At 41.6% G+C, this 20,443-nt stretch overlaps 1 protein-coding gene across 2 annotated transcripts in view; it reads right to left on the bottom strand.

The window, feature by feature from the left end:
* SRPK1 (SRSF protein kinase 1) overlaps window positions 1-20,443 on the bottom strand; it is a 47,524-nt gene that overhangs the window by 2,778 nt on the left and 24,303 nt on the right. The window contains exons 4-15 of one of the 2 annotated variants that reach the window (XR_010600538.1): window positions 17,881-17,989; window positions 17,355-17,442; window positions 16,643-16,730; window positions 14,841-14,947; window positions 13,881-14,046; window positions 12,567-12,592; window positions 11,484-11,697; window positions 10,167-10,604; window positions 8,086-8,186; window positions 6,811-6,918; window positions 4,344-4,413; window positions 884-1,439 (exon numbers count right to left, since the gene is read on the bottom strand). Coding sequence is in view for 1 of the 2 variants with exons in the window: in XM_005311649.5 (XP_005311706.2) it covers window positions 884-976; window positions 4,344-4,413; window positions 6,811-6,918; window positions 8,086-8,186; window positions 10,167-10,604; window positions 11,484-11,697; window positions 12,567-12,592; window positions 13,881-14,046; window positions 14,841-14,947; window positions 16,643-16,730; window positions 17,355-17,442; window positions 17,881-17,989 (1,608 nt within the window). In the remaining variant the exon portion in view is untranslated. The remainder of the gene's footprint in view (window positions 1-883; window positions 1,440-4,343; window positions 4,414-6,810; window positions 6,919-8,085; window positions 8,187-10,166; window positions 10,605-11,483; window positions 11,698-12,566; window positions 12,593-13,880; window positions 14,047-14,840; window positions 14,948-16,642; window positions 16,731-17,354; window positions 17,443-17,880; window positions 17,990-20,443) is intronic. The other variant, XM_005311649.5, reaches the window with a different exon arrangement.

Raw genomic sequence — 20,443 nt, 5'->3', positions numbered from 1 at the left:
CTTGGAGGTCAGCCAGTTTTAGAAGAAGAGGTACTTGCAAGAAGGTCCCATCTCCCTCCTCCTATTTCTGCCCCACAGTTTCCATACAACCTGATTAGTCACTATAACCGAAAAATACACACACTAACACAAGGCCACTTGTACTGACTTGCAGCCACTCAGAACCCATCTGAGAGGAGAGGTTCTGCATATAGCAGACAGGCGTTTCCTGTTCAGACTGCTAAACGTGAAGGCTGCCTGACAGCACAGAGATCAAAACACTTCAGTCCTCACACTCTGCCCAAAGGAGAGAAGACTGATGCATTTTAACCAGTAGATAGCTTTAAAAAGCCCTCATCATGCCAGAAAAGTATTACCCTCGTTAAGAGGTTCTCGGCCTGGCTAATACAATTCTGCCAGTTTCCTATTGCTCAGCAAGAGTATTGCTTCCTCAAATAGTGTTGTATCATTTCAGAAATCCATGGAGGAACAATCTTTGGGGTTTGAAACAGCACCTCTCAATATTCATGACTACAGGGTACTGCTGCTCTGGTAGAATTAGATTAGTAGGCCAGGAGCTGAGCAAAGCTGTCTAGACAAAGAAACTCAAAAGCATGTTAAAGCCATTAGTTGATAAAAACTGACTGTATGATGCCAAATCAGCCCACAAAGCTGACGACAGCAGTGCTCTCCACCCTGCTTATGGCTGAGATGAGGAGCATTGGTATGCACTCAGTTGCCAGATAAGAACACACATACAGAGCAGCACCTTGGTCCTGTGGGAATCTTTGGTGCAGCAGCCAGAAGATTTAAGATTATGGCTTTGCTGTAATCTATAGTTACCTGGTAGTTCCAGCAACAGGCATTAGGGCACTCCTAGAAAAAACTTGCTGTTTCCTTTTACCTTTTTTGGTGAAAAACTCCTTGGAATATTTTCCTGCCACAATGAGCTTGCGAGGTATTTTCCCCAGAAGTTCTATGATCAATGCAATGTGATCTGCGTGTTCCAAAACATTTCAGAAAGAAGAGAGACATACATAACAGATATCAATACAAGGCACTCAATACAGAGCAACAGCTCTGGACACCGACAGAGAGCAGCATGCACACCTCCATTTGGAAAACTTGTCATTCTTGTTTTCTTCACTAACTGGGAGGGAACGGATGAAGTCCAGAGTTCGATTCCTCCACTAGGAGAATCCTTGGATTGTAGTTCCCAACACTCTAGGAACTCAGGGACCTGGGGAACCCTATTCTCCATTGATAGGTGGGCTGGTGTGGAACAAAAAACTGGTGTGGATGCTCCGTCTCCTGATTGTCTGTATCCCTGGTGCCTGGAGGAGGAAAGGGTGGGGGGAAAATACTACCTCTGTGATCGAAGAGCTCCTGTGAATATTTCCCACATAGGGCAAAGTGCCTTGGAATTCTGCCTAGCAGCTCTACAATATGCGCAATGTGGTCTAAAACAGAAGGGGAAGAAGAATAAAATAAAAGGGACAGAAAGATGGGAGAAAGGACAAGTGGCTGTAAAAGGCTTATTTCAACAACAATCTTGTGGGACAGAGGAGCTGTTTAGAGGTGATCTGCTGAAGGGGAAGGAATTTTAACTTTATGATGTATAAAGGGCAAGTGTTTTACACTTAGAAATATCAGGACTATCAAGTTTGGTGTCTCAGTTATGCTGGAGGATTCCTCGGAGTCCAAAGAATTACACTGGAGGCACTCACCCCTCAGCTGAAGAGACATGGGTGCCTGAAAGGTTGGGAGCTTTTCCTCAAAGTGTTTGAAATTTGAGTTAAAACCAATTTTAAACAGAAACTAAAACACTTTCAGTTCACACTACTCGGATTTCAGTCCTGTGATGGACAGCAATGTGGCCTAGGATAAGGCACTAGGCTGAGACTGAGAATTAGGTTTGCTCTCAATTCTGTCACTGAACTGCTTTGCTAATGTCAGAGTTTAAGGCCAGAAGAGATCTAGTCTGGCCTCCTGTACATCACAGGCTACCTACACCCACACACTAAACCCAACAACGTAATTTAGACCAAAGTATTACAGCTCACAGGAGACAAGATAATCATGTGCCACAGGCAAGTCACTTCACATCTCTTCGCTTCCTCTTCCATCCTTGTCTATTCAAGTTGTAAGTGCTTCAGGGACTCTCACCATGCATGCTACGTATATTACATGGTAGCACAAAGAAGCTGGACCTTTTTTGGAGCCACTACACTCTACTGTTAATATAACTAATGTAATCTCGCTAGCTTTCTATCTGCCTGAAAAGTGCTGCAGCAAACGAAAAACCCTAACCAACTCTAATCAGGGTAGACAAGACCGGATATTTATAATGTAAAACAAGCAGAATATTTCTAAACACCTTTGAGGCCTTTATACATGATAAAGAATAAAAGAGCAACATGTTTCCCTTTGCAGGTGATTTTTAAACAAGACTATCTTCAGGGTGAAAAGAGAGAAAAAGTAAGGAGCAGATATAAATTGCTCACTTTATAAACTGCAGTTATGGGATAACCAAAAAACCTGCAGTCCAGATAAAAAGCTTGTGATCTTTGGAGCACTTATCAGAACCCTTAACTACTGAACTGGGCTAGAAATTTCATGAGAAGAGGCTTGCATGAAGTTTCTCAACTTGATCCAAGCAAACTTTCCTCCCTGGAAAATTGTGCTCTGGAATGTTTGAAAGAGGTTCTGTCAATGAAGCAGATTTGGCATTTTTCCAACACCTACTAAGACTACTCGGAGACTCCTAGATCAGGGGGATTTATATATATTACACACACCAGCTGTGTGATGTGATGGTGCTTTTCCACATACAGACTGCACCCATTAGAAGTGTCAAGGGAATTTACTGGTGCAACTAGACGCCTCTGGACCAATTCAGAGACATTCGGACCAACCTAAGAAATGCAGAAAAACAAATCCAATTTGCTACAAGAAAGTGAAATGAAGTTTACTTGTTAAACTAAACATGGATTTTAAGAAATTACTACTCCTAGGGAGTCTTACTGATAGGTACTAAAGTGACAGAAATAGCAGCTGCACCATGAATTCTTGACAAGTCCATTGAGAGAAAAAGTGACCAAGTTACACAACAACGTGAGTTATTTCTTCAGTGTATGCAGTACAGAGCAAATGGCTACAGAGAGTCGGAACCAAGTGGTAGAGGCATAAGAAATGTTTTTTTATGTTTAAGCTACTGGGAAATGGAATGAAATATTAGCTAATTCCACTGGAATTATGGAATAATGGAAGGTCTGTCTATTTAAAGTGTGAAACAAAGCCAATGGCTGTCAATGAAACTATCCATGATTAATGGTACAGGTGTGGTGCTGAGCATCTTACTAGACAAAGCTCCATTTTTTAATAAATTGTATTTCTTCTGAACAAAGTCTTATACTGTCTGCTCGAAATTCAGAGCTCTGAAATGGACACCGTACAGTTATAGCTCAGCAGCAAATCCATTACCTGTATATTTGAAAATGGGCAAGAGAAAGTTAAGGTAACACTAGGAAAGGCTACACTCTGATTAGCTATTAGCCAAAGTTCCCATTACACTGCATATTTATATGTAAAATTTTCACTTGTTGCTATAGCACGTTTCTAACATTTAGAGATGGTCACTTTATTTACCTTTCTTTGAGACAACTTGGTCCAGTGGCAAGAGCACTCAGACAACTTGTGTTCTACTCCCTGCTCTACCCCTGGCCTGCTGTGCGCCATTGGGAAAGTCATTTTCCCTCGGTCTCTCAGTTTCCCCATCAGTAAGTGAGGATAAAGGGATTTACACATGGAGATCCACAGATGAAAAGCGCTAATCAAGAGGTATTTATATTATAAATAGTGCAGTGTCATGTGTGTTTGTGGAGGTACTACTAGGTCTTTAATCCATGTCTAATGCTGACTCAGAGGGTCAATAGCTTATTTAAGCACATTTGGAATACAGAATCTTAAATCAGAGATTATGTATATATTCTACAACAGACAAGGTGCAGATCAGGAACAGAGGAAAATGATTAAAGCTGCTTAGATCATATTCACTTTGAGCAGGAAGGTACCCATCTTAAAACAGATGTGAAAGAGGCAGCAGTAAAGACAAGGGAGTGTTGGTTAGGTATCAAGTAACAGAAACTAAACGTTTACTGTTTAGTGCCTGAAATTAAAGCCTCAAGTTCCCCTCCAGTACGATTAAGCTGGGGCATCTTTACTCAAAGAAGTAGACATGTATCCAAGCAAGGAGCCTCGCTTCAGTGACTCGTAACAGAAAGCTCTCTCCATCCAGGGGAGACCCAACAACCCCATCGCTGGTATTCCGTTTTAAAAGGGTAGACACCTAGAGAGACACTCACCTTCATCCCGGGAATAGTCTTCTCCAGAGTGGGGCTCAAACAGGTAGTCTCCTGTGGCTAGTTCAAAGGCCTAAACCAGAAAAATTAACGTGTTGAATCATTTTCAAGTTGTCACTGTTAGACATATGTATGAATACTGGAGAGTAGGTGTGGCAAATTTGGATGCGAGAGGGAAATAATTCCTTGTAAAACCTAGAAAGACATTAAGATCTATTCTGAACTTTTGTGATGAAGGCACTGCACATTGCCAGACATTACGACAGATCCATTAGTGCATCTCATAAGATCATCTCACTAAGCAAATCTGGATCATGGCAAAATGAAGTGTCAATAAGATGAAGTTCAACTATTAAAATACTGTACATAACCAAGAATTCACTAGCTTGACTCCCAGATTAGACTTTCCTTTGGTAGTTAGCTATCAAAAGCACGTAGGATACTTGAGTTCAAAAGCGGTTTTCATGACACTTCCTCCAAAAAGGCCATTTTCCCCAAGTTCAAGGATCTTTTCAACCACCTTCCAAGCACATTTTCTCCAATTCTCTACTTCTAGATTTGAAGACACAGAATTATGCAGCACTATAACTTTTAAATCTTCCCTATGCAGCACACAACCTGAGCCAGGGCACGACAGTGTTTCTTGGCTGTCCTGATCACAAATTATATTTGTTTTACGCTGCCTCCAAACTTTAGATTTTCGATGTGCTGCAGATTTTTGCTGATTCAGAATGAAGCTGCATTTTCTATAGTGTTCATATCTTAAACTTATTTAGGGTCTTTAGATAACTGTACTAAGGGCCCTCTATACTCTGATTATGGAACATGCTGCAGAATCCTCTCTTGCCACAGACTGTGCTCTGCCATCTTAGCTTTTATTTACAAATAAAATAAGCTTGTAGTTCTGATGGCTGTAAAGATGCCCAAAAGCGAACAAAGTGTAAACTATTTTCTTCCTGAGCTGGCAGAAAGCCTAAAACAATAGGCTTACTGAACTAAAATTGGGTGTTAAATCTGGAATATGATAATTTAACACATCAACAACTGCTTTAAAAGAGCTCATCCCACAACCTCAAACTGCTTCAGATGTTCTCTCAATTGCAAAGACCCTAAAGTCCCCTTAGCAAACTGTCTCAGTCTCCAGCTTCTCTTCAACTGTGTGTCATGTATTATGCCTCAGTACAAGAATTTACAATACACTGAAAGTCTGAAATCTGAAGGCAGTGTAAAATAGAAATCAAAACAAATGAGACACCATACTGAACTGGCTCAGGTTGTGGGCTGTATAGGGAAAATTTAGAACGGTACTTCTGCAAATTCTGAGGTTCCTGCCACATTTAGGTCTAATGTGCTGCACAGAACATGGGGACTTGTCTATAAACCTTTAGTTTTAAATAGCATGTTGAAAATACAACAGGGGAGTTCTCTCTAGAGATGTCACATCAGTGTCCCCATGAGGAATGAAATCAGATACCAACCAAAATCGCATAGTGCCTGGTCAATGTAAGATAAGCAAATAAAAAAGTAGATACCGATGAAGAAGAGAAGAAAAAAATATTCTTTAAAGTGCCATTATAGCTAGAGACTATCAAGTTAGGAACTCTGAGTCACATCTGTGTTGTTTTATTGACCACAAGTACCGTACAGGGAACAAACGCATTGCATTTTGTTCTGCCTCATTCATCAGAAGCACAGCTTGCTTTGCAGAAGCAGGGATGAGCTCATGAAATTGTATTTGCTAAGCTTACCAATCAAAAACAAGCTCTGAATAAAAATAAAATACCGAAGGGAGCGAAAAAGATCAAGGAGACATTTGTAGTCAGTAGCTAGACCTCACCAAAGTTGTGTGTTTTTTTGTTTTTTAAAAAGACAAGTGCTATAACATTCGCCAGTCATCATAAGAACAGCCTTTTTGTCACCTCAACCTTACTCACAGAACATGAGACAATTCATAACAAGACTTGGCATGTATGAGAGTCTCAAATATATAAAATATTGATCGTTAAAGCCAGATGCATTAGAGAAACTTTGAGGCTGAGAAAGGCAGCTGTAAAGCTAGCGTGGGGAGAGAAAACGCTAGGTTGTCTTCCAGAATTATGCATATATGTTTGTATGTCATGCAGCATAATCACAAATTAGAGGCAGTATCTGCAACATGCCTTTGTCTATCACAGCTACAGGATGCTGGCTTCCAAAGGGCAACAACTATGCTGTGCACAACATAAACAGAAGCAGAGTTGCATAAGCAGCACCGCTCCGAGGTGGTTTAAGAAGGTTTGCCTGAGGTATGGGCACATGGGATTTACCAACCCTAGAAACTGGCTGGATGCTTTGCTTTAAGCCCTGGCTATTTTTGCTGGAGCCAGCAAAAATGATTCTGTGGTCCACAAAATACACAGCATGCTGGAAGTTCCAAGAATTCTCTTCAGCTACTGAATGTTGAGGGTCCACCCTGCATGACCAAACTCACCATACAGGCTGTGCTCCAAATATCAGCAGGGGTGTTATACCCAGATCCTATCAGCACCTCCAGGGACCGGTACTGCCTTGTCTGAATGTCCTCAGTGAAGTGCTTGTGCTAAATAAATAAATAAATAAAAGGGTGCTTTATTAACTGGTTGAAATCTCTAAAGGAAGAGATTCCTTCAACTAAGACCAGAGAGGTGCTATTTACAGAGATATCTTGCAGATGAACCATGACAGACTGGTTTTTACATCTCAATTAAACAGTTTCTTAAATTTCAACAAATGATTAAAATGCCCTAACCAGGGGCACTTTTACTTAGACAAAATAGCTTGACAATTCAGATGACGGCAAACAGTAGCAGCAGGAGGGGAGAATGCCAGTTTAAACGTTGAACTACAAAATTGTGGTGAATGTTACCAAGTGACTTGTGACAGGTAACCTATTTTATGCCTCTCAGACACCGACAGCTTCTGTCAGACATGAAGACATGCAGCCTAAACATTAGGAACCGTGTTTAAAAATGGGATGTATTGCACAGCTATCAGTTTGTGTGCTGATGCTAGTGGATCGAGGATTCAAGTTGACACTAAATCATGATAATGCGAAGTTAAGGTGAATGACAAAGCTTTTGTAAACAAAGCTAATTACCTACATTAATATATCCAGACAGATACATTTTTATTTTAATCACTACTGAGAAGCAGTTGTTAGTTACTTCAGAAGTCCAACCTTCTCCCTTACTAGAGGGTGTGTGGCAGCACCTACCTAAAGCAGAGCAGCAAAGCTCTTCTAGGCTATTGCCTCATCAGCAGTTGCAATTCAAAACAGAGGATTCTGAACTTAGAACTTTTCAAGGGAGTAAAGACAGTTCCAAACTGTTTTGATATTAAAAATAATTTAAATAGATGTTCTTTCCTGCTTGAGATTTCAAACAAATTTAGAAGCCCTACAGTACCGCCTTTAAAGGCCAAAACTATTTACAGTTTATCTTACATGCTCAGGAATCACAAATGAAATGGTTCCCTCAGGGACTTTATGATTTGACAGGCTGCAAAACTAGCTGCAACAAGGCACAGTAGAGGAACATCAGGAGGACTGTCTAAAAACTTAATACAAGGATTAAGTTATCCCTCATGACATTGCAGGTGAGCTGTAGACATTTTTCACCTTTTATTTTTAAGTAAATAATAGAGATTGTCTTCTTCAGCCCCCCACCCCCAGTCAACTGGAAACAGATTAGTAGCTTTGGTCACTCAACACTGAAAGGTTTACACTTACCACCCAGCAGGCATTTCCTAGGTCAGCTATCTTCACTTTGAGCTTATCTGCATTCCTGGGCTCAAGGGGATTAAGGAGAAAATTCCCAGCAGTGGATTTTCCTAAATGCAATATGCACAACAGCTGATTAAATCCACATGGACAGGGCCACCATCTGCCACCCAAACCCCACAGGCATCATTCTATGTAGGAAGGATACAGGTCAATGATCAGAACTATCCCCCAGTCTAGCTACTAGCCATCAACTCTAGTCAACATCTGTTAACACCACAGGCACCCCCAGAAGGGCATTAAGATAGTAAATTGATCTAATTAATTTATTCTGCCCAGTATACACATGTGCAAAAGCTCCTCCCCCTGTATTGCACAATAAAGACACTGAAATACTAGCATAACAGAGCATGTGCAAGTGCAGGAAGATGGCTGTTTCTCTGAGCTCTGCTAGCTTGGCTTTAAAAAAAACAAAACAAAACAAAACAGTTTTTCATTAAGACTGGCTCTTTGACAGTGCTGACACCAGCAGAATTTAGAATGCTTCCTGCAGCACTGGTAGGTTCTGATAATATCTAAAAGAGCCTCAACCTAAGGAAGTCTTCTTTCAAGTTACAAGGGTTACATTCCAAGGATGGCAGCACCACTTCCCACAGCAGCAATGCCAACGGCTGCAAAGTTTAAAGTGTATGGCTAGAACAAGCCAAGATGGATATACTGGAGAAATAAAATGAGAAAAAAAAGTAATTAAACTACATCTAGTAAGGATTCCTAAATGCACTGGGAAAGGCAGTTCTGAGAAATGATGTGTGTCTAGTAATCCAGAGAGGCATCAATAGACTCAGAACAGGCAGAGTTTTGATACTTTGTTAAATTTCTTTTTTAGCTCTTACATTCACTTACATTTCCCTGGTAGCATTTTAATGGGGTAATGCTACAAGATAATTTAGTAGAGAAGTTCAAGGATTGTTCTCAGTTTCCTATTTTGGGTTGAGATTTTTGACTTGACCCTGACTCAAAGGAGCAATGGTTTAATTGAGGGACCTATGTGATTTAAATTATACCAAGTCACACCTTTGGATATAGGTTTCAGAGCGGTAACTGTTAGTCTGTATCAGCAAAAAGAACGAGGAGTACTTGTGGCACCTTAGAGACTAATAAATTTATCTGGGCATAAGCTTTCGTGGGCTAAAACCCACTTCATCAGATGAAGTGGGTTTTAGCCCACAAAACCTTTGGGTATGTCTCTAAAGAATTTTGTTTCTCCATTATATAGAATCTGCCAACAAACTAGTTTTATAGTATGTTATCTCTGTTGTTATAGCCCTATAACAGACAAAGTCTTTCCTCCTTACAAGTTTAGCAAAACTATCCCTCCCCACTTGCACTTTTGTTGAAATGCATTTATCGTTCTGGAAGGGAATATTACTTAAGGACCTTATGCTAGAAAAATAACGCCACGCTATTCTTTGCAAGGAAAGTTAATTTTGGGCCCTGTGACGGCAAAATCTGAGATGTCACTACAAGCTTTTCTACATACCTGAACTGGACTGACAGAATATAGGGTATCTGATGCAACTTTGGGTTGAACAGGCAGTGGTGCCTGTGCTGTCACGGATTCCAGAGTGTGTAAACTGTAACCCTGCACGCTTACTCAATTCTTTATGTACAATATGGTTTTATGTACGGATATTTAAAAACAAGAAAGATATCTGAACGAGAGTGAGGAAGCAGAGAGAATGTTCCCATTTAAGGCATGACTATGATAAACATACTCGGGGAAAAAAAGTCACTGGGTGCTTTTTAAAGCAGGGAAGGACAGAATGAATCCGATGAGAGTGCAGGGTAGCAGTTTACACACTCTGGAATCCAGCATATCAAAAGGCATAACTGCCTGTCAACCCAAGGTTGCAACAGTGGAATCCCCAAAGGTAGATCAGAGTGGAGAGTGCTGTCAGGACAGGGCTCAAATATGTCCTCAGGCAAAGTCGGGTCAGCCAATATAAAGCCCCCTATTAATGCCACATTACAGACTCCAAAGGACAGCTCTCCTAAAAGGGTTTCTCTCTTGCACAAGGGTCCTCTGGTACCTTTGTTCTCAGATGGGCCATTATTCTCATTCTCATCCTCTGAGGGTATCTCTGCACGTATACTCTCTTGCAACTGGCTGATCTCCTGCTCACTGAACGATTGCTCTTCACTTGAAGTTGGCTGATATACCATGGAATCTAGCACCTCAGAAATTAAGGGCACGCATGAGTCCGACATTACTTCTCGCGACCTGTTCTCTGAGTCTCCGTTACGCTGGCTGTAATTACAGCTATGGAAGCCGTCCTCTTCCTGTGCCAGAGGGTGCTCATCACAGTCATTGGCATTATGAAGGTCCTCCTCAAGCCTCCCAGACCCTTGGTTGCTGGAGTCTGAGAAGGCAGTCATTTGTACCACGCCGTTGCAGTTGATTTCTGGTATGCATTTTTCCATGCTGCCTTCCATTAGGATAGTTTGCTCTTGTACATGGGCAACTTCATCTAAGGAAAGGGAAAAGAAAAAGAATCAGAAGATTCTTAAGGGACAGGGAAAGATAACACATGGACTGAGTAACAGCTATAGCAAGACCTTAAGTAAGCCCAAAAAACTAGCACATTTGCACAGAACAGCTGAATGCAATGCTTCTTTAATCCACTTTTACCAGACGCAGGCTTGGTCTACACTTAAGTTAGGTGAACATAGCCACGTCGGTCAGTGGTGTGAAAAAAAACCAAAACAACCTAACTCCTGACTGACGTCGCTATGTAAACGGAAGTGTTCTTTGGCTGACATAGCTACAATATGGGTCAGGTCGGCACAGCGAACGTTCTTTGGGGAGGTGGTGTTTGTACACTGATGGAAAAACCCCTTCTGTCAGCGTTGACTGTGTCTACGCTATAGAATTATACTGGCATGGCGGCACTGACATAGTTATGGTGGAATTGCCTCTGCCTGGTCTGCACCTAAAACCTTAGGTAAACCTAGCTACATCGCTCAGGGCTGTGCAAAATGTTATGCGCCATGTGGCGTAGTTAGGTTGACCTAACCCCCATTTTTGACACAGCTAGGTCAATGGAAGAATTCCTGTACTGATCTCGTTACAGTCTTGGGATGGGGTGGATTTACTAGGAGACAGAAAAATGCCTTCTGTCACTGTAAGTGTCTATGCTACAGCGCTTGCAATGTAGATTACTATCCATAGCATGGATACAGTGTTAGTGGAATGCAGTGGCAATTCAATTGCAGATCAGTGGCCAGGATTCAAGGCCTGATCACCACATGCTGCAGAGATGTACACTGCAATTTTAACAGTGTGGTTGAAGGAACGTTACTGTGCTCTGTTTAAACGCACACGCCCATGTGATATTCCGGATCCATACCCAGCTTTCCTGGTACCCCTTCATCAGGTGGGCTCTCTTTTAAGAGCATCTCAAGAGGGTTCCGAGCTTCTTCCTGCTCTTCAGGCTGTGTTTGTACAGGGCTTGCCTCCTTCTCCATCTCCTCTATCTCCTGCATTCGCTTCTCCAGTAGTTCCGCCTGCCGTTTCTGCTTTTTCTTCAATTTTTTTTTCTTATTCTTTGACATTTTGTCAGCCTGCAGGGAAATGGCAGACAACTCACACACATCTGGCTTGGTATTTATTCCAATAAAACCCCAAGCTACAGTCAGGTTTTAGTTTTTAGTGAATTCTTTCAGAGCTTGTGTGAAGTCTTCACCTGACAACCCTGAAGACTGAAAAGTCCTGTCTCACCCACAGAACAGATCCCACAGCTGGGAAGGCCTTCACCTACTGCCAAGCTAATGGGCTTCAGCCCTGATCAGAGAAATCCATCCTCATAGGAGGAAAAGGAGTTCCGTCTCCATAATCCAGGCAATCCTGGGACCATCCACTGGGAATGCCATGACAGGTGTCAAGCCTGGTGGCATTTTTGAGATGTGTACTCTGATGATGCACTCTCTCTCTCACAGGCCAAATGCCCATTAGATAGCAACAGCTTTGTCACGGTACATGGAACAGATTCAAATCTGCAAAATAGCTGACATTACTGAAGATCACTTTGATTTTTAAGAGCTCCACCCCCACTTGGACCACTTTAATAGCACACCGCCTCATTAACCATAGTTAATGATTGATGATGCTCTAAGAGCACTGAACTCTGGAAAATGCTAGTTATCTTGGGAATCTGGTACTGCACAACTACTGTTATTGGACATCATTCTGTGACTAGCTGTACCTGTAACACAAGAATTTAAACGTTCAGTGTGTTCAGTAAACAGCCATACATTGAACTTGTTCACACTTCTAGTTCTTCTATTTGGGTCTCAAAGTAGGATTCCCTATCACTTAGCGTATTATAGAACAAAAGCACAGAACAATTCTAAACAAGCTGTACATCTGAATGTATGTAGACAGCACACATTTACACTGGCTTATAAAGGAAGAAAAAAGTTACCATACTTACTGGTTTGGGCTGGGGTGCAGTACTCACTGGAAGAGAAAAAGAAATAAGTTAGCATGCTTGTATTACAGATTGCAATCACACTGCAGTAAAAGTATCACATGAGCAAAAATAAAAAGGAATGATTGAAAGCCAGGAACATCTTCCATAGAGCCCACTTTGTTTCCCTGTGGATACCAGGTACTGTTGAAATGTAAAGCTGTACCGAAAAGAACAAACAGTGATTGCTTCCTTCTCTCCCTAGGTATATAGGGAATACATCAGTGTCTTATTTCTATATGGACTAGTAACAAAACTCAAGTGCATCCTCCAATTCTGAAAGCCTCAATTCTCAAAAGAGGGATAGCAGCAGCCTGCCAGAAAGAATATACTGCAGAACATTTCTGTTAGCTGAGTCAAGCTTCAATTAACCAGACTGGACAGCAGACTCACTTAACTGGTGACAGAAAAAGGGGATGTAAAGTATGTAACAGCATGACAGGATATTTGCTTCATGCGTTGTGCACCTTGCTTAAGCCAAGATGTCAACTGGGACCTTGGCAGTCAGAATACCAAAACTGTGAGGGAGCATATTCACCTAGCCAGCCCACGCTGTACTGTGTTGGCCTCAGTCAGAGGCTGCACTTTGCATATCGTAGAGACTGCCAGCAACCAACAGTTCCTGGGGACTGTGCACTGGCACATATCAAAATGCCAAGGAGGAGTGTTGAGAATGTATGTGGAGACTTCAAACAAGAATGAAGCCTGGCCTATGCCATAAACTAGATATTGCATTCACACAACAGGGAAACCACTTCTATAGGTTTAATCTCCTTTCAGGCCTGCCCTGCAAGATGGTAAATGGGTAGTGCTCATGTCATTTCATCAAGAGAGTTTGCCAAAATACATCCACAGAATTGTATAAGGAAAGGAATTTTCCACTTTATAAAGCACTCAAGGAGGTAAGCTTTTATATAACACATCCAAGCACTGACCTACCACATGCACTCAAAACGGCGCTTAAGAAAATAACACTTGACATTTATATAGTGCTTTCTGTAGGAGACTGAGAATGCTTTACAAATGACTATTTTACCACCTAATATATGTCAGACCAACATTAAAAGCAGATGTTAATGATCATGTACGCTGTTTTTACATTGGTAAGCGTCTTGTGGGAACACATGACTAGTACTGCACTTTACGACTGGCTTTATAGAAATGATTTGCAATGCTGTTCCTTTGCTTCACAATGCTGAGACAAGAACTAGAGAATTTTCCCTTGTCAGATCAATTACAATCTCTTTGGACTCTGCAAGTTTTCCATAGAAAAGGCACCTGCAGAGCCAGAAGGAGGGGGTGCCCCAGATCTCTGCCATTCTGTTGCTTCCGCAGCCAGTCTCCGGATGTACTGTTCATTTACACACAGCAGAATGTTCTCGGGTTTAATATCTGTATGGATGATCCGACACTTTGTGTGCAAGTAATCCAGACCCTGAAGAACCTGCACATAGGAGAGAAGAAAATAGATATTCAAGAGATGCACACAATGAGCAAACCGGATGTGAAAGGGTGAGAAAATAATCATTTTCTATAGCTATCTAGGTAACAAACAAACAGGAAGTTCTTTTAAGTTAAACCTCAGGGCTATTATCCAGGAGTATGGTTACTACGGAGTTAAAAGGAAGTTTGCATACAACTTTAACTAGGCAATTATAATAAAATGCTATCTTTGCCTCTATTCCTCAACCTACAGGTACTTAGAGTATTAAAATTCAAGGGAATTAATCCTTAAGCCTTCTCTCTCCCATCTGACCCCCCAGAAACATTTCCCTCTTAGTTATTTACAAGGGTAAGGCGAAGTGTATATGGTCCTCCTTCTCCCCCATAAACAAGTGCTGCAGTCAGTGCAGAGTGAGCTTATAAAACTATAAAGGGAACTACTCATTGTGGGAAAGGGGAGGGGACTTACCTTCCACCCAGGGGCAACAAGATTTGGAGGGGAAGAGCGGGTGAAAAGCCAAGATAGCCAGTTTTGTGCTATTAAGTTTAAATGGTTATAGCTAGCATATAGGAATTTATGTTACGCACATTCACTGTTCAAAGCAGACCTCCTCAGCTAAACAGAATGCAGGTACTGACCACTGAAACCACTTATTTTAGTTATTTTATGAGAACATGTACCACTATGAATTTGTCTTCAAGTCTCATTCCCTGCATTTGATGGAAAAGCAATTATAGTCACAAAACAGTTCTCACTGGGGTCAGGGTATTAATTCAGTGAGAGCTGTAACGTGCCTGTTGGATGATTCTTTTGACACAGGGGAGTGGAAGGCCCTGGTAATTTGACTTGATGATCCACTTCAGGAGATGATGCCCTAGAACTTCAAACACCATACAGATATCTGCAGTAGGGTCAAGGAGAAAGAGGGACATCCTGACCCAAGGAGCCCCCAGGATTCTTGGGGTTAAATTTATTTTCAGCACTGTCTAAGGAACCGCCTCTGCCACCTGATGTTGCAGCTCCTACCAACTTCCTTTCCTTCCCAGCACAGGTAGCTGTCTAGGTATTTGGAGCAGCAAATGTGAGAGAAAACAATGACCGGCACTGTTAGTTGCAACATAAAACTTAAAATAACTAAGAATGCAGCTAGTTTGGAGCAATGGTGGTATAGCAATAATACCAAATTCTGGGAAGAGGCCATCTGTACAATGGGCTATGTCTGAACTGCTGCTAGCATTTAAACACACTGCCTAGCTGAGCAGACAAATTCCCAAATGATCTTGGCTCTCACCCCAGATCTCTTTATGAACTCTGACCAAGGAACTGAATTCTCAATCCACAGATCAAGCCACGTTATTTCTCTTCCAGCCTTTTTTCTAAAGCTACTTTCACTTTTCACGGGCCCGAACTTCAATACTGTTTGTGTATCATAGGTAAAAATGGTGTAAACTGATGAGGCCACTTCTGAGACAGGTGCAATATTAAGAATTTGCTGTTCAAAAGCCTAGCTCTTAAAGTTAATGATATTTTTCTTCATCTCCTAGGTAGCGTGTATATGCATTCTTCTTGCCTGTATTTAAAGCAACATTGAAGGAGCTGCATCAAGTCAAAATTAGACTCTAAGACTCTTCTTTTTACCTAAGAAAAGATTAACAGGAATATTTCCATCACTTTCTTTGCAGCAATGGACTGAGCTGCTCTGATTTTGTGCTCTCTAGAGAATATCCTTTCCCACTGCAGCTAAGCAGCAGAGTTGGACTTTATTCATAGCACTGTCCTGCGTTTTCCTTTAAATATAAACATTAGAAAGCTTACCGTTTAGGGTCAGATTCTCCCTCTGCAATATACTACTGACTCCCAGTGAAGTAAATGAGTCACTCATTCCGCAAAGGAGGGGTATAGGCTACAAAGGAAAGTTCTGGGGCCAGAAGTCTAGAACACACTTTATGGAGAACCCCAGTAAAGTGCTTCATGTCACAAAGAACACTCGAGAGTCTGCCTTTGTTCTTGATATACAAACATACACAGGATCTTTGACAATCCAATATTAAGAGTTCCCAGTTCCCAAGCAGGTCATAAGGTTGCGCTTTAGAAACGATATTAGGCCTGTAAAGCTACCAAAGCAGACCCTCTTAGTTAGAAGCTCACCTATGCTGCTAAATTATAAGCAATAATTATATAGTTTGCACTCAGCACCAGCAGATAAGTCTGATATTGTGCAATGCTTTTTTTTTTTTTTTTTTAAGTCAGGGATTTTAATAAAAGGCTGCATGTGGCCTGGTCAAGGATGAAAGAAGAAAACCCCAAGATACTGTGCCATTCAGCTCTAATCAAGCGCAGTCATGCTGTCTTGCATATTAAATCATGACTCAGCAACACTGTCCTTCACACCATACATGGTGATGGATTATTCTAGGCCTATCCTCTGCAGGGAGCTATAAGGCCCACTGGGAGAGGACTGTTTTATTGGAGATTTGCTTTGGAGAGTAAAACAGCTGCATGGACATTGTTCACCTCCCACTGGCAAGAGAGCTGCACAGGAAACTACCACACTCATTCAATTCTGCGCTCTGTCATTTGTTCTATAAAAGGATACGGGAGCCATTCACTCCTGAGATCTTGAAGTCATCTAATAACTGAACCACCATCTCTCTATTTGGATCATTGGGGTCAGTGTTGCGGACCTGTGTGGAGGAAGATAAGGAACACGAGATAAATCATTTCATAAAATTCCTGGGCTAGACATCACTGGGTGTGTAACATGTTTTCCCCTCTCCTCAGGGGCCCTCAGGAAAGGGGAAAAGTAGGAGCGGTGTTAAGCAGTGCTAGTGGATCCCAGAATGGTGCAGATCCTCCTCCAACCTTCCCTACAATCCATTAAACAGCACATAACATTAATATTTTATCATCTGCCCAATAAAACTTAAATGAAAAGCAAAGACACCAGCTCTGGGAGGTGCAAAGTGGAGATTATGAGGCACAGAGTTTCAATTATTGTATGACCATCAGGGACTACCATGAATATTGGTTATGACCAGGTCCCATGGAGGAGATAAAGTAGCACCACGTAAAAGAGGCTAAAACCTGGACTGTGTTCCTTAAATAAATCTGTCAGCTTTGCATACTTTTACCCCTTTATGGATCCAACAAAAATAGGACCCACCAGATTTGTCTGTAACACAACCCTCCCATGTACTGTGGAACCAAGAGATGATCCCTGAGTACAGGATCCATTTTCCAAACTGAGTGGGGTATTAACTCTGAAAATGGACAAAGCTGAACAGAGCTTTCTGCCTTCAGGCACTCACCGATTTCAGCAGTTTGATTTCATCCAGTGCTGTTTCTGTGTAGTGCTCAGCACTCTTCACTACTTTCATCGCCACAAACCTTTTCCCTCTTAAACACAGACATAGCAAGTTAGTGATAAGTGGTCTCCTAAATTCTCTTAATTCACTCGCATGCAAGACCCGGTTATTATGGATTGTTTCTTTAATAACACAGGAAGATAAGCTCCAATTCACTCATGTGAAAACTGTCTGTAGGGCTCTTACAAAACCCAGTTCGTTTTCCTTGCCTTATACATTTAAGGCAAACTATACTTTGGCTGGCCTGAAGTGCTGGAACAGAAACAGCTGAACACACAAGCATTCTTTCTACATACATGCATGCAATATAAATGTTAATACCTGTGCACATGCTAACGCAATCATCTTTTCTGACATTGTACGCACAGCACATGTAAGATCATAAGAGAAGTATGCTAGTCTTATCTGTGCAAAGATCATCTACTCTGGATTCTTGGCAGAAATGCCAGCAAAAGAACAAAAACCTTACTGAATGTCCCAAGATAGCCACACCGTGGAAAAGTGCCCCCATCCTAGTTTCCGGATCACATGGTATCGCCCATTGAATAGATCTCCTATTTTCACAAGATGATAACCACCTGGAAGAAGTAAATGGGAAGTTATCAGTTCAAACCATCATATGGATGTCAAAGAACAGACAGGTGGAGCACGAACCAAGGCTTAGGAAAAATTCACTCAACACATTTTGATAGGCTAGTTAAATGTAATGGGCACATGCGTGTTTTCACCGTGTGAATGCTGCTAGAGTAGCCTCACTGTTTCCTCCTTGGCATTTTGTAAAAAACCCACTAAGTTTATATGAAAATAAATATGCTCTAATTAAAGTTGACCTATAATGCTTTAGTATGAAGGTGCTTTTATAGGCAAAGAAGGAGATCATGCTGGTGTCAGGGATGAATCTTTTCCTACCCCCATGGGGAAAAAAATCCCTAAATTGGACCAAACTATAAGCCTCTGAAAACTGTTTACAGATGCTGAGCAGAGATGTGTTAAGAGTTCAGCAGCTAATTTCCCTGAAGGTTTCAGATGCACTGAGCATGAGCCATCCCAACACAGCTCCTGTGTGGGCTGGACTGCACATGTACTATCCGCACCAGCAAAATGAGCATGATTCATCCCAGGCTTGAGTAGAACTTTCCCAAAATTGCTTCTCTTGATTGCTAGAGGGAGCTGCGGCATCAGACACCAGAATGGAGAGCAGGGATATTGTCTCTCCTGTATTCCCAATGTCCCCCCTCCTGGTGTCCGGACAGCATGGAGAAGAAAGTAGCATCACTGAAATATGCAGAGGGATGAAAAGCCAGGGACAGGGAAACTAAAGGTGGCTGGAGGGGACAGGGGCAGAGGGGTCTCTGTAACCATTACAACACACAACCTTATAGAACTTGGAATTGAACCCTGGATTCCAGAGTCTAACATACCTGCCGATGACAAGTATCTGTGGAAACCCCCTGGAAAAGAGTACATTTCATCTCCCTCTAGTGGCTGATCCACAAAGATGACAGCCTGCTACTGCTATCAGCTACTCCATTAGCTAAAGTGGCAGAAGTCTGTGCTGTGGATCTAAAGGATCAAACCATTCTCATGACCCATGTAGGAGTCCAGCTCCTTTTCAAAATGATGTTTTTATGCACTTTCCTGTGTTAAAAGAACATTAAATCAAGTACTAAGAATTTAGAAAATGCTATAATTAAGATTTCCTGTGCAACATTTCTTTGGACCCATATGCGTATGCACTGAGAGTCTTTAGTAACATGATCACATAAAAGTGTCAAAGAGTCCTGTGGCATCTTATAGACTAACAGACGTTTTGGAGCATAAGCTTTCATGGGTGAATACTCACTTCATACTATTTTTTCCCCACAAAATCTCAGCCTCATTCAATGCACAAAATGGATGTTGCTCAGGGATTAAATCACAACTGTGTAGTGAATGAGACTGCTGTCTATAGAATCCCTATCTCATTTTGCTGCAGAATGGGAGTAAGTGTTGTGAAGGAGGCAGGAGACTGCAGGAAGGGAAAGCATAGTTAAGGAATTTGAATGCCACTTAGGAGAAGTGAATTCTCTCTCTGCTTCTGCCATAAGGTTGCAATAACATACTGGGCAAGTCACTTAAAATGAGATCTCTCATGAGTGGCTATTAATTTGTTCTTCATTTTCTGAGTACACAATTAGATACCTGGGGCTTGAGCTGCAGAAGTGCTGAGCACTCTCTGCTGCAACTGAAGGCAATGGAGATCTATTCTAAATAGATCAAGTGCTATAACCCCCCTAAGCACTCTGGGGGAAAAAAACAGACCCTAGTGGTCTCAAATTAGGCACTCATATTAGCGGATACTTTTGGCCTTAATCTCTGTGCCTCAGTTCCTCATCCGTAATATGGGGATACCACCATCTTATCTCAAAGGCGCTGTGATGATAAATTATTTGGAAACACTCATTCTATGGTGATGAGCGTCATTAAAAAGCCCACAAGGAAATTAATAAATTCCGTATTCAAGACAGGGTCTGAAGGGTGTGCAGTAAATAAGATACAGACACCGCTGAATAGTAAGGTAAGACAAAATATTCAATAACTATCCATACAGTGAGCAACATCCAATCCCGTGTACTGAATGAGACATGGGCATGTGAAAAAAGTGATCATAATTCAAGACTGTCACAATACACATGCACAAGGGGGCTGAATTAATGTTGCATGGACAACCTTATTTCTGGCATTTCCTAACTTTTGAAAGCGTGACTTTTCAATCTTAACATTCCTTTTAAGACAGGTGTTTGTAACTAAGTCTATTTAATAACAGTTTGTCAATGTTTCTACTGTTATTTATCTGGCAAAACTCATCCAGGGCTCTCTCTTGCTACCGTTTGTGCCACCACCACCAAAAGCAACACACTTTCCTGCACATTCTGTTGATAAGTGCTCCACTGTAATTTGCACTACTGTGATGGACCCAGGGCAGTACACCTATCCCATGTATTTGTTTTAAGCGTATACAGTGTCTATACATAGCCCTCCCTGCTGGTGCT

Source organism: Chrysemys picta, chromosome 4 (genome assembly GCF_011386835.1).
Source record: "Chrysemys picta bellii isolate R12L10 chromosome 4, ASM1138683v2, whole genome shotgun sequence".
NCBI classification, from domain to species: Eukaryota; Metazoa; Chordata; order Testudines; family Emydidae; genus Chrysemys; species Chrysemys picta.
Note: the sequence above shows the minus strand (reverse complement) of the source record. Positions and strands in the feature narration are given on the sequence as shown.